Source organism: Galeopterus variegatus, unplaced genomic scaffold (genome assembly GCF_000696425.1).
Source record: "Galeopterus variegatus unplaced genomic scaffold, G_variegatus-3.0.2 Scaffold10691, whole genome shotgun sequence".
Taxonomy (NCBI): domain Eukaryota; kingdom Metazoa; phylum Chordata; class Mammalia; order Dermoptera; family Cynocephalidae; genus Galeopterus; species Galeopterus variegatus.
In genome coordinates, this window is record NW_007736802.1 from 2,398 (window position 1) to 16,874 (window position 14,477).

The following is a 14,477-nucleotide window of genomic DNA, read 5'->3' on the forward strand; positions in this document are numbered from 1 at the left end:
AAATAAGTAATTGAATATATAATTCATTGATTGGGCTTGTTATAAACACTAAAAGATATAGGTTGCAATTAGAATGTAAAATGAGGAGGTGGGGGTAGGGCAGAGGATCAGAGGGCTTGAGGGAATCCTCTTTAAGGGGACATCTATTTAAATTGAGAGCTGAAGAATGATTAATAGCTAGCTGGACAAAGCATGTGATAAGAGCCTCCAGGAGAGGGAAGGGCATGTGCTAAGATAGAAAGGAGTTTGATACCTTGGAAAAACTGAATAAACGCTAGTGTCAACAGCACAGAAAGAGGAGAGAGAGTTTTATGCGACTTGTTGGGGCTAGATCATACACTGCTTTGAAGACCATATTAAGGAGCTCATAATTTACAATATGACCAATGAGGAGCCATTAGATGTTCAAGGTAGGAAAAAAGTCTAATTAGAGGATAGCCGGATTATACAGGCATACTCCAGTGTCCTGTGACTTGTCATCAAAGGCATTTTATTTAGTGAATGTGAGAATTTACAAAGCAACTTGATCGATGTGAACAGCCCAAGACAGCCTCAAAGAATAGAGAGTTAGTGTGTGTAATGGAAAGATCGCTGGATTAAAAGTCAGGAGACCTGGCTCCTAACTGGGCGTCAGGAGACCTGGCTTCTGGATCTGGCTCTGCCACTCAGTAGGAAACTTGCCCAAAGTCACTCAGCTATCTTTTCTGGGCTCAGTGTCCTCAACCATAAAATGAAGGCGTAGATGATCTCTAATATCCTTTCTAGCTCCAAAAGTCTAAATTTCCAAGAAATCTATCTCTTGAGACCCAGTTTGGGGCAGTTTGAGGTCATCAATATGCATAAATGAGGATAAGAATATTTACATAAATGAATGACCTTTCGTTGAAGAATAAGACTTTTTTAACGTTAGTACTTGTAGAATAAATGCAACTGACAGTTTGTAAAATTTTCTCAGAAAATGAATTCTAAAAGAATCTTCATATACAGTAAAGTATCACCTTGACTTGAGCTCACCTACTTTGTAAAGGAGATAATAGACTTCAGGTGAATACCCTCATGGTAATTTGGAAAGCAGATCAATAATTTGAAATTATTTAAAGTGGCAAAATATCTGGAAGTAGGAAAATACATTATGTACTAGAATGGTGATAATAAGGAGGGGAGGAATAAAGGTATGGCTATGCTAGAAGATATCTTTCGTACACATAATAGATACATTAGTATTCACATACTTAGGAAATAAAACAATTAAACTAAAATTTAAAGTTATTTATTACTTGCCATTTTATCACCTCGGAAATATTTGTAGATTTTTATTCAGCTCTCTTTCAAGTCTTGCTTTTTATCTACTTGAGAGTTAGAGGTGTCTTGAAGGTAGTTTCAAAGTTGATCTTATCTCCATATAAAGTATTTGAGTGCTTTGGTGAGGTGGAAATATACATACTAAATGAAAGTTTTTAATTAAGTTTCACTAATGTGACATGGGACCTTACTTGTGGAAAGATTTTTCTGTTTCTTTCTAGTATACATGCCTAAAATGTAACGTTTTCCTTTTATGTTTTTCAAAAAGAGTGTTAATGATGTTCTAAATTCAGATGTTTCTGATCCTACATATAAAATGGCAACTGAAGATGTAGTTTCTTAAAGAACACCCAATTCATATTCAGATTTTTTAACAGGTAGAAGTATGATAGAGAACAAACTGATTTTATTAGTTCATAGGCCAATATTCACATTCATGCCACATATGTAAGTACTATATACTTAACAAATGACAATAATAAATACCATTTTAGATTCTTATGCATAGAATTAAAGCAGCAATAGCAAATTTTTAGGCTAGCTAAAATTTATATATTAGAATATAAAATGCCAGCTATCTTGTGATAAGTTAACTAGTTAAGGTGAATAAATGGTAATAGCAGTTGGGATTTGTTTAGAGGGTGGCACACCAGTGTGTTTCATGAGAAGATCATTGTGTAATATTTGCTGATTACTAGCATATCCTTGGGTTTATCTGATCTTACAGAAAACACTCTCTGTAGTCCCAGTATGTTTTCTAATAATAACTGGCACCATGGGGCAGTTTTATGACCAACATTCTGGAGAGACAGCAAGAGTCATGGAAATCCTGTTATACTTCCTTATAAAAAAGATTCTTTGGCCATTGTTCTCTGTTATGCATTAAATATACACATTTCATCTTTACTTTAGGCCTTCTGTTTTGTTATTTTTGCTCATGAGCCAGCTGTTCCTCATTAGTTGTTTAGCTGTGTCCTTAGGAAATATTAGAACATCAGATGCTTATACAAATACATCTTGAAGAAAAACTTAATTGTCATTGAGCAAAGAGCATGTTATTAAATGAACAATCCCAGATTATAGCAACCACCAATCATTCGAATAGATTAGGCACATTCTACTGATTTTATGTTTGTTAATGGACGTTTGAAGATTGTTGTTGGCTTGGCTTTGAAGTGAATATACTAATCTAAGTTGTTTATTTCACTTGTATTTTTTAATAATTTGAAAATGGTGGTTTACCATAGTCTTAAATTAGTATTTGTCTAATAAAACTATGTGAATCACATGAGAGTATATTTTTCGGAAAGAATTATAATTGTTAAATATCAAAGAAATAGATTCTGCTCTTAAAGATTGTACATCATTAGGATGTAGGCATATGTGTTCAGTCATATGCAGAGTCTTAGAGTAAATCATAATATATATTGCAAATCAAGTTATACTGAATAGATTTTACTTATATTTAGAAAATGGATTGTGACAATTGATGTTATGGCAATTTCCCCTTTCTCTGACCTTTTGACATGCACATAAAAGAAAATTCATGGTCTTAGAGTAAATCATAAGATATATTGCAAATCAAGTTATACTGAATAGATTTTACTTATATTTAGAAAATGGATTGTGACAGTTGATGTTATGGCAATTTCCCCTTTCTCTGACCTTTTGACATGCACATAAAAGAAAATTCATTTGTTTTCTTCCTAATATGACCAATATATAACATTTCCAATTTTCAGTGGTTTCTTAAAAATAACATATTTCAGCATTAGAAAACTAAGTGCCTATTTATTGGAATCACTGCTGTCCAATCAACTGCTGTCTAATGAGTTTGGAACAGCTTGTTTGTCACTTTGTTTGTTTTTCCTTAATTCCCTTTTACCAGATACTAATTCTGCAGGGTTCTCATATTCTTAGTATAGTCAATAAAAAATTCCTAAGAAAAGGTGGTATCTTGTGCTGGTTCAAAAGTTCAAAGAATCAAGTTTGTGTTCACAAGTTAACACCTTTCAGAGCAGTTAATGACTCATTTTTTTAGCTGACTTTACCAGCAGAACCAGTTTAGTCTTTTCTGATATAAATGCAGGGTAGACACTTATCAATTGGTGTGGAGCAGGTGCTGGTTTCTGGATATAATGAATCATTTCCTATCTCACAATTTTCAAATTTCAGTCTCAAAATACTGAATTATTTGGGTTAAGATAGCAAACAAGTTCCTTTGAGTTCTCAAGTTTGAGAAATATATTGGGATTGGGAGGTGCAGTGGGAATGGGAGTTCAGTTTAATAGTACCTAGACCACCATTAGAGATTAAAAATATACAAGTTTTCTTCTGCAGTACATCAAGCCACATACCAAAACGTGCCTTAAAGTTATTCTCAGCCATTTCCCAATCTACAAAGTAAGACTGCTGTTCATTTCTCAGCCCCACTATCTTCATTCTTAAGCTCTTTTTTTTTTTTTTTTCCTGGAGAGCTTTCTGTGGTGATTATTATTAGATATCGTCCTATCTTTAGGAATTCAGTACTGCTAATTTATTGGAAAGAAAACATTCTTTCTCAGCAACATAGAAAATAAAAGTGATTCTTTTTTCCAGGTGGCTTCAGTCTAAAATTCTTTGTAGGCTGATTATTAATCTTTATGGAAATTATGGCAAGCACACTTCTGGGAGGAATACACTTACTATATTAGCATGAGTGTTGATTTTAGTTGCCTGACAAAAGATTTCAGGTAGATGTTTATTTTGAATACTTATAATATTTATAAAATATTACGTATTTTAAGAAGTGACTAACCACAATATTTAATCAAACCCTTTGATCTTTGTCTGCTGGCAAACTGTCAATCATGACTGAGTTGAAAATGTAAAGATCAAAGTTCACAATTATGAACTCAGGAAGTAAAGATATTACTTCTAGAGTAGGATATGTTAGATTAATCTTTATGCTAATAGGTCTTTACAACCTAGTGCGGGTTGGTACTCCAAGACATTTTAATTATATCCCTTTTAATTTCCCTTTCTTTCCCTAACCTTACTAACAACATGGAAAGGATCAGAATGAAATGGTATTCTGGTGCTAGAATCCCACAGCTTCTGTTACTTATAATCTGATATGTCCAACCAGCTACACAGATTAAAGAAAATTCAATTCTGTTTAACAGAGATATTTAGCTCTGTATGACCTGAGAAATTGTAATTAGTTCTTCACAAATCCTGTTGCTATAGATTTGTCATGGTTAAATTCAACTGGTTTTATATTCTGCTTTAAAAAAAAAATTCTGTTGGTAATATTAATGCAATAAAGAGTGAGATAACACATTATCCTGGGTAAGGATTATAACTGATTAATTACAATTATATAGTACATTTTAAATGTATATTTGATGATTCTTAATCATTGGGTGGAAAATACATTATATGTGAAAATTTTTTAAAAAAAATCTTCTCAGTCTTGTGTTTTTCTTCATCGGAGGCAGTACATTTCAGCTATAAAGTATGTAATAGTCTCTGTTTCAGCCAAAAAAAATCCCACCTTTCTAAGCTATAAAATATACAGAATTGAAAGCTGACACCTAATATATTTTTCATTAGATACAGATGTTCAACGTAAAATTCTTTCTTCAAGTATTCATAAAAAGCAGGATAACTAAAAATCTTCAGGTAAAATACATAAAAAGTAGAAATGGTACCTTCTGGTAAATTACTAAGGACTTTTTAAAAATGAAAGCCATTTTTCATTTTATAATTTACAAGTTCTTTTAAGTTTATTGTAATCATATTGTAATTTCAAATTATGAATGGAATCTTTAAATTGCCTTAGAATTTAATGAAATAATAATACCTAAAGATCTCTTTTGAATGTAGAAAGTCTTAAAAGTAATTTATGAAGGACTCCTTCAACAATTTAAAGTTTACCTTCTTTATCTTAAAATTTAAAAACATTTGAATAAAGTAGTAATTTTAAACTATTTCTAATATTTATTTTTATACCTGTTTGCAGTAACTTTATTGTTAGACAATGCAGGCCAATGTGGTGAAAACACAGTAAAAATCTGTAATGCTGGTTTTTTTGTATCTTGAGACTACTACTTTAATTTCTGAATTGAGTTGAGCTGCATATAATTTTGAAATAAAAGTTCTCACCTCTGTGGTGAGTAATTAGAGCTACTGACGTTTTGCCACCTGTAGAAGTCATCGCATAGGCTACCTCTGTGGTGAGTAATTAGAGCTACTGACGTTTTGCCACCTGTAGAAGTCATCATCCTCACTGGGAACTAAAATGTGAACTATCCAGTAGGGAAAAAAGAACATAAAAATAATTCTTTTTCCCAGTTTACCCACCCTTCTCTCCCAAAACCAGAAAAAAAAATCATTTTAAACAGATGTTTTTTGAAATCCAAATATATTAGATACTGTGAGTTTAACTTTAAACAAATAGTTTCTGTTGTTTCAGTTGGGTTATATTTATTTTGTGCTCATGAAATTGAGCTACATGTATTTTTCTTAAAATAAAAGACAAGTCTATGAGAGTCTCAGTATACAACTTTAAAGTACTTTTTTTTTTTTTTTTGCTGTTAACTACATTTCACAAGAATAATACCAAAAGTTTTCTTAAAGTTTTCCAGCACTTTAATTCATTTGTTACTTCACATGCTCAGTGAACACATTTAATAGGTGCCTACTATTTGAATAACATTATGTTTACCTCTGTAGGAGATACAAAAAATAAAAATACAAAATATACCTCAAGAAGTCTATCGAGTATTGAGGAAGACAAGAGCTTTATACAAAACATGTCACTAGTAACAGGAGAAAATGTTTGATCAGTGCCAAAGTGAGTGCTATGCATGAGTATGACTATACAGAAAAGAGATCAGGGTGCACTGGGAGAATTTCTTTCTGGAACTGTGATTAAAGGAAAGATAGAACTTGGTCACTCACGTAGAAGGCAGGACACTGAAGGCAGTGGCCATGCCAGGAACAAAAGCATAGCAGCAGAAACAGAAAGGTCTGCTAAGGAAACAGTGAGGGCAGCATGTGGTCCATGGAGCAGGAGATAGGGATGTTAGATTAGAAAGATGGGTTAGAAGAGTACTAGTGCGCCTTTGTGTATGGGGTTAAAGTGCATAGATTTCATATTGTAGGTAGAGGAGGAGATTAGGGACTGTGCAATAAAGGTGTCTGAGTGAAGAATGGCCCAGTGAGGGTGATGTTTAGCAATATTAATTTTATCAGTGAGAGTATTGTATGTATTGGAGAGAGAAGTTGACAACACAAGAAATAGCCATTGCTCTTGTTGTTAGAGGTTAAGGTATCAAATCAGATTTTTATTAAGATTATGGATGAGAAACAGAAAGAAGTCTGAATCTACAGGACTTGTGACTAATAAGTTATAGGAAATTAAAACAGGAAAATAAAATATTCTGAAACAAAGAAATAAGGAACCAGGAAAAGGAGAAAGCTTTAGGAAAGATGAGTTTTGGGGGAGCGTAAAGAAAGCAATTAGTGGGGGGTTGGGGGATGGAGGAATCAGGTGTCACAGCTTAAGAGTATAGGATTTTTCTGAGGGGACAATAAAAATGTTCTAAAATTATGGTGATTGCACAATTCTATACTAAAAGCCATTGAATTATGCAATTTAAACAGGTGAACTGTAAGATTTGTGAATAATATCTCAATAGAGTTATTACAAATAAAATATGTTTTGGGGGCTGTATAAGAAAGAAGAAAAATAACTAGGATCCCATTAATTGTCAAAGATGAGGAATTGTTAATCATGTTTATAAGGGCAGCAGTTAAAGCTGTGAAGATAGTTATGAGGACAGGAAAAAAAAATGCAGAGATCTGAACCTAATAATTCAGCAATTCAAGGGCTGTGGTGGGAAGGGGAATGGTTAAAAAGAGAGTGTTTTCTTACAGAGAGTTTATCATTTGCATTAATTTTACCTGTATTACCTTAGGAACACCAGTTCAATATTATTTAGAGATGTGGGTTTTTTGTTTGTTTTTGCATTGGCAATGTTATTAAAGTTACCAGTGATGGTTGATTTTTTTTATATACCATCTATTTTAAATTAAATATATATATATATTATACATTATATAAATATATATATTTAAATTAAAGAGATATATGATTCTTGTAAGCAGACATATTCCTAACACAAAATACCAGTCCTGCTTTATATCCTTCTTTGAGGGCCAGAGTTATTGAATGAACCATTGAGTATGAGAATTGAGGAAGTCATTGGAGGTCAAGTTGTATCACTGGCAAAGTTGGTTCTTTGAGTTTCTTTGACTAGTTGGATTTTATTCTCCCTGATTGCTAAATAGTGGAACTCTCACCGAGGATATAATTTTGCCACCTTTAATGTGACATAAAACTTTTATGAAGTTAGAACTATATTGTGAAGATACAAAATGTTAAGATCCTTACAACCAAAAGAAAACAAAATTCTGAAGAAACCATTATTTTGGTAAGATCCTATCCCATGTATATAACTTAGCCAGAATAGAAATTTTAGTGATAAAACTTGTGTCAAATATGTTATTTACTGTGAAAGTGACATTCATGTTAGGGAATGACTATGCTTTTACAGTGCCCCTTTTTCTTATTTCAGGGAAGGAGATTACAGCAGAAACTTTTATGGAGAAGTTGGATAATGGTGCCTTACTCTGTCAGCTTGCAGAAACTATGCAAGAGAAATTCAAAGAGAGCATGGATGCTAACAAGCCCACAAAGGTAAAAAATCTCAATGCAAATACATTTGTAGCAGCTCATGAATTGGGTGTAATTAGAGAATTTGTTGTGAATAAACGCATAAAGGTCTGCATTAATCACAAAGAACAGAGGATTCTTTTTAATTAGGAAACATGTTATTTGCACTCTAATTATATAAATTACATAATCCTTTTGGTAAGTCTAATTAAATAAAAGTTTACAGAAAATGATGGTATTAAAGATTACTGTGCATAAACTGGCTTAATCAGATGTGTTGATTAAAAACTTAGCAGAGAAATAATTGTGTCATCAGGCAATGGACAAAATATAGGCAAGAAAGATTACTGAATAAATCTTTGTTTTCAAAAATATTATGTCAGAATATTGGAATGAAATATCTAGACTATAATTTTTTGTTTGTTTTGATTAAGTAGTAGCATTGAACTAAGTAACTTGGGAAAATTATTGTTGACTGCTCAGAATTCTTCTCTGCACATTAGTTTTAATACACTTTTCTAATTATTATAAGCACATAAAAATATGGTGTTTGATATTTTTTGAAGAAAACAAGATAGATGATACTTTTCTTAACTTTTAATAGAGACTGAAAAGAGGTAAGAAAAAAATAAGGTTAAAATAACATTGAAAATATCTTAAAATAAAACAGAAAAATCTATTAAACTGTTTCTGCAACTCTGGAAGAAAAGAACAAGTGTGTGTGTGTGTGTGTGTGTGTGTGTGTGTGTGTGTGTGTGTGTGTGTGTGTGTCAGCGTGTCAGCACTGTACTTAGTTTTTGGATATTATAATTGTCTCTGTAAAGTATTATATAATATACAAAGCTTCCCCCCACTGCACATACATACACACACGCTTTTAAAAAAAATCTTAAGAGGAACTTTGTGAAGATAGTAATTATTACAGTGACTCCCAAACTGCTGAACACTAGAATCACCTGAGCATCCTTAAAAAATGCTGAGACCTGGGGCCGACCCCGTGGCTCACTCAGGAGAGTGCGGCGCTGGGATCGCAGCGGTGCTCCCGCCGCAGGTTCGGATCCTATTTAGGACTGGCTGGTGCGCTCACTGGCTGAGCGCAGTGCGGGCGACACCAAGCCAAGGGTTGCAATCCCCTTACGGGTCACAAAAAAGAGGCGGGGGGGAAATGCTGAGACCAGGATCTCATGCTTGAACATTCTGATTTAATCTCCATAAGCTACAAACTGGGCACTGGAATTTTTAAAAAGCTCCCAGGTGATTCTAATGTGTACCAAAGTTTGTTAACCACTTGTTCTTCTTCCCCCCACTTCTCCCCTCCATTGGATTAATGTAGATTCTCAGTGTTCTGTGCAAGATCACCTGGCTACTAAGTGACTGAGCAAAAATTTGACACAAGCATCCTCTTTCCAAATCTAGTGCTTTCTCATTTTGGCCCACTATCGGTAGTACAGACATGAGGAGGCTGTTTAAGAAAATGGTTTATGTTAAACTTAATGTTAGGACACCAATTATTCTCCTGCTGTTGTTTTTATTATAATGTAACTGGCCTCTGCTTCAGATTACTGATGAAAAAACATAATGCCTAACAGGAGGATAATTTGTATAAAAAGTTTACTGTAAAGCAATTAACAGAGGGGAAAAAACAAGTGGTGTGCCCAGACTCTTGAAAGCATTACTTTCACATGGCACATTGGTTCTGAAAACTGTATTTTTATTGCTTATTATTGAGGACAGATGCTAAATGCCTCAATGTTAAGATCACTTGAATCTTCTGCACTAACATAGAATAAACAACTCTGTTAGGCCAGTGTACAGTTTTCTGGTTTTGTTTTATTTTTTAAGCCTTTGCTTTTTAAAATAGCAGCAAAGATCTCCAAATAGAATTGTGATTATAAGACTCACATGTAAGACAGATCCAAATCATTAACCTATAGTTCAAAGGCTTTGATACTGAGCACATTTTGCTTGAGTTCTAGTTTTGTTATTTATTAATTGACATGTCTGAGCCTTAGTTTCTTTATATGTAAAATAGGATTAAAAATTACATATGTATGCCTCCCATAGAGCATTTCACAGAAAAATGTTCTTGGGAAATATTATCTTCCTTCCCTACATGAAAGAAACTTAAGAGACTCTGATGAGAATTTCAGATTAACTAGAAGAAAAGAAGTACTTTGTAAATGTTCATATTTAGCATGACAGCTGCTACATGTGAACATGCAGACAACTCTCCATGATAGTATATAATTTTGAGAATATTTATTAATGAGAATTTTGATAGCTGTTCTCCCTTAAGACACTTATTTCAATATGACAGAGTTTTTATAATAAAACTATAAAATATAAAAGGAAACTAAGAAAATTTTCATTTCGATGTGAGCAGAACTGCAACAAGATTTTATTAAACTTGAAATACTTCCTTGACCCTAAACCATTTGTTTAATTGAATATAAAGCTAAAAATTATTCTGATTATGATAAATATATCTTAGTAAAAAAATTAACTGTGTTAATTGAACAAGTATAGGTTTAAAAATATTTATTATGTCCTCATATTCAATGATCAAAAACTCAAATTGGATCTGAGTTAGAAATTGTCACAATTGCTCTTGACTGAATTGCCTTCTGTGTCCTTGGTGGCGTTTATGTATTTCACAACTGATTTCCAGTGATATGCAGCTTAAATAAAAATAGCATGTGCCTTACTATATGAGAAATGCAAAGATGGATAGTTTTTATTTTTTACATTTTATGAGAAAATTTTCAAAAGATGAAAAGCCAAATGGTTAATATCTTCATGGCTATTATTGTTTATAAATATTCTTTCATCAAACTCATAGTTTTCAATCCATTTTCTGTATATAAACAAAAACAGATATTATATGAGATTGTACAACATCTTGTTATTGTTAAATATAAATCTAAATTTAAACAAAGTGTTTACTCAAACCCAGGTAGTTAGGATTACAGTGAATATTTCCCATAGAAAAAAGGAGGCTTTCAATCCCCCTTGGGTATAAATAACAATTGGGTTATAATATTAAGTTCATATGCTGGTGCATGTGTGTGTGTAGAATTATTTTCTACCTTGGCATATTAAAATTTAGGAACAATGGATGGCGGTAAAGGTAGAGGAGTTGGTAAATAACTTCTCTGAATTAATGAAACCATGTATGGAAGATGTTGACACAAAGTACTTTGAAAAAATCAACAAAAAACTTGATCCCATCCTAAGGGTTCCCTTTGTAATTTTTTGAGGTATCATGAGAAACCCTTTGTAATTTTCTTTAACATCTTAAATCCCATCGCCTCATTCTCATAGTAATATTTTTGCTTTTCCTGATTAATAGTTAACCTGAAGATTTTACAGCTGTGTAAACACATTTGAACAAGTAAGTTATGCCTGCTGTGTGTGAAGTATGTCTGTTCATTTAAATGTTGTTAATATTTAAAAGCCAATTTTAATAAATAGATCATACAATTTACATATTTAATATTTTTGTTATGAATCTTTGACTTTTTTATATACTTTTCTTATATAATTTTTTTGATACAATCCTCTGAATGCAAATAAATTATGTGCTTCATAGGATAATTTCTTTCCAGGCATTAGTAGTTAAATTTTTAAAAAATAGCTTTTCTATGTGTGTTAGTGCTAAACAGTTAATCTTAGCCTTTGCAGGGTGGGCCATTTTCTCACTTATGGGAGCAATGCAGAGATTTCAGTTAGGCAGTAGTTGGATGGAAGCATTTGAGACAAGTGTGCAGCAGTTTAATGTATAATTTGATTTAACTACTTTATATGTAGCATAATATAAATTCACTGTAACTATAAATCTTAATATTTATGGGCTGAAGATCTTTAAAGGTAAAAATGTGGACAAAAATAATCTTTCCAATATACTATTAGGGTAAGAAAACCAAATGACAAGTCCAAGGTTTTATGCCTTTTGACGCTTAGTTGCCTGACTCAAAGTTGGTATCTCCAGTCAAGACAGAATAATTGTTGCATTTATGCATAAACTTTCATTGCCTAGTGCACATAGAGTTCAGCCGTAGGAACTCCATCTTATTGTATTTTTACTCTGTTCTTTTTCTATCGGCTACAATTTTGCTGATTTGTATACAAGTCTCTCTCAACCACTGGGGCATCAACATGGGGAAAGATATTCAAAGAGTTTAACCTCTCTTTTTTCTCTTAACATTCCTTTCCATTTGTCTCATTTATTTCGGGAGTCTCTGCCTCGGACATCAGAGTTTCTCTGGGTTCAGAGCTTCCTTTGACTTCAAAGAGCCCTGGGTGGTTAGATCAGGTTTGAGGCTCATGAAGAAGAGGAAAAAAAGAAGTTCTGTTACCTAGTAGAATGCTACATTATACTCTAAGGAAGGAACTGAACATTCGCTATCTAAATGTAGAATCCAATCCTTGTTCAGAAGAAAGAACATCCTAGACAGATAGAATGCCTATAATTCATTTACCCATCAAAACCTAGTTCCCTGATCTGCAAGATAACAGTACCTCAGGATGTTGTATCATCTGGGAATTAAATAAAATATAAAGATTAGAGTTTTCCTTTCAAAAAAGTCCATAGCACTTTTTGTTTAGAGAACATCTTATCAAGATTGAATTCAGAGAAATCCAGAGAATCGTGTTTGCTGCTGCTATCTCTAACAGGACAAAAAAGTATGGTAGAAGTGGTAAAAGGTTTTTGTTTTTGTTTTGCTTTTTAAAGAAAATAAAAGAAATTTCACCTGTGATTAACCTGGAGTCATTAAACCAACAGAGAGAAAATCATAAGGAAATGGAGGGAATATAGGTAGAATGACATGGAAATAAATACATTTTTTTGTGTGTATGGCTGCCTGGGACTGAGGAAAAAAGGATTAAGAAGTTAGTGGTAAAGTCCAATTCCTCATAATTTGTAAAAAATAAACAAGTATCTTCAAGCCTTATAAATATACTAAATTCAAATTTTCAGTATAAAATTAATTTCCATTGTCACCATTTCTAAGTCCCTGACCACCTAGCCAAATGTTTCACCTCCAGAAGAAAGACAATGAAATGTCTTGCTTGATGTTTTCTCATCAAGAGTGTTTCTGTTCTAGACCATCTTAGAGAGATATGCCTACAAGGCATCAATGCCATGGCAATACATGTTGGTATATCATATAAAACAATAAGAATAATATGTAGAGGAGCCTGACTTTTTATTTTCAACCATAATCAACTGGTCATCAGAGACTTGATATGGGCTATTTGGGCAGATTGAGAAAAAAAAGCAGCAGTGAGAAAAGTAGGCACAATAGGGAATGAATGATTTTCTAATGGAATTTAACTGCATTTTTAGGCCTAATTGAGCTAATCCCATATATGGCACGTCTCTTCAATGATAAAGTAGTGCTGGGCACAATAAAAAATATGGCCAAGTAGATCATATGGCACTAAATTCATGTTAAACAGTTCATGTTTCATGGTGAGAACTTCTTATTAAAGGACACCATACAAAACTTCTTAGCTTGCTACCGTTGTTTGTTGAAGACTGAGTTTCCCATGGTAGAGATTCAGTCTCCATCAAATAGTAGCAAGCTAGGAAACTTTGCATGGTGTCCTTTACTAAGAAAGCCTACTGACCCCTTCTTACTGGACCCTGAAATTCATTTATTTAGCAGAGCCCCCTTCTTAGATTTTCATGGGATTTATCCTCTATCTCTGGAATTGCCTGTATTTTATGAAGCTATCTAATTTGCCTACTATTCATGCTCTCCAATATCTACTCAGTGAAATAACATAAGATAGTAGAGAAGTTTGATGTCATGTGGGATATTGAAATATCCATGGTTCTTGCAGGTTATGTCACAGAGCTGGAGTTGGTGCACAAGAGTTCTGTTGTTTTTGTCAAGTGTATGCAAAGTGATTCTGGAGTTCTATTTATTGGCATTAAGAAGACTGTATTTTACAGACCAGTAAATGAATTCCAAGTACCAAGATACTGATTGATACATTTCAACAAAAAGACCACATCTGCAACAGCAATACTGATGGAAGCTAGTACTTCATTATAATTTCCCTGCTGTTCTCCAAGTCCCATTGATCTTTCATATTGGCTTAAATTTAGTGAAAATGTAATAGAAATCACTTGCCTTGCAATATTCAGGTCTTTGATAGTAGTGTGAATCTCTGTTTTTTTTTAAAGGTGGGATATTTTATTTGGTGCTTTTAACACATAAGAATTTATTCTACATGTCAGGTAAGAAAAATTCTGACAGTTTCTGAGAATATCCATGCCGATTACACATTCAGGACAAAGATATAAAAAGATCATTCTATGAGATCTGATTGACCTGTTTTGTTTTCTGGCCACCTTATCCACCTCGCCTCTGGATATTAAGTGCCGCCATGGATTCCTGCCACCCTGAGGATCTCCATTGTCATTAAAATGAGGGAGCTTATTTCA

The 14,477-nt window shown here is 33.1% G+C and overlaps 1 protein-coding gene across 1 annotated transcript in view; it reads left to right on the forward strand.

The window, feature by feature from the left end:
* Window positions 1-379: 379 nt before the first annotated feature.
* Window positions 380-14,477, forward strand: part of GAS2 (growth arrest-specific 2) — a gene marked incomplete at its 3' end in the record, with an annotated part of 55,067 nt that continues 40,969 nt past the window's right edge. Inside the window, exons 1-2 of the mRNA XM_008594389.1 lie at window positions 380-410; window positions 7,926-8,047. Of these exons, the coding sequence (XP_008592611.1) occupies window positions 380-410; window positions 7,926-8,047 (153 nt within the window). The remainder of the gene's footprint in view (window positions 411-7,925; window positions 8,048-14,477) is intronic.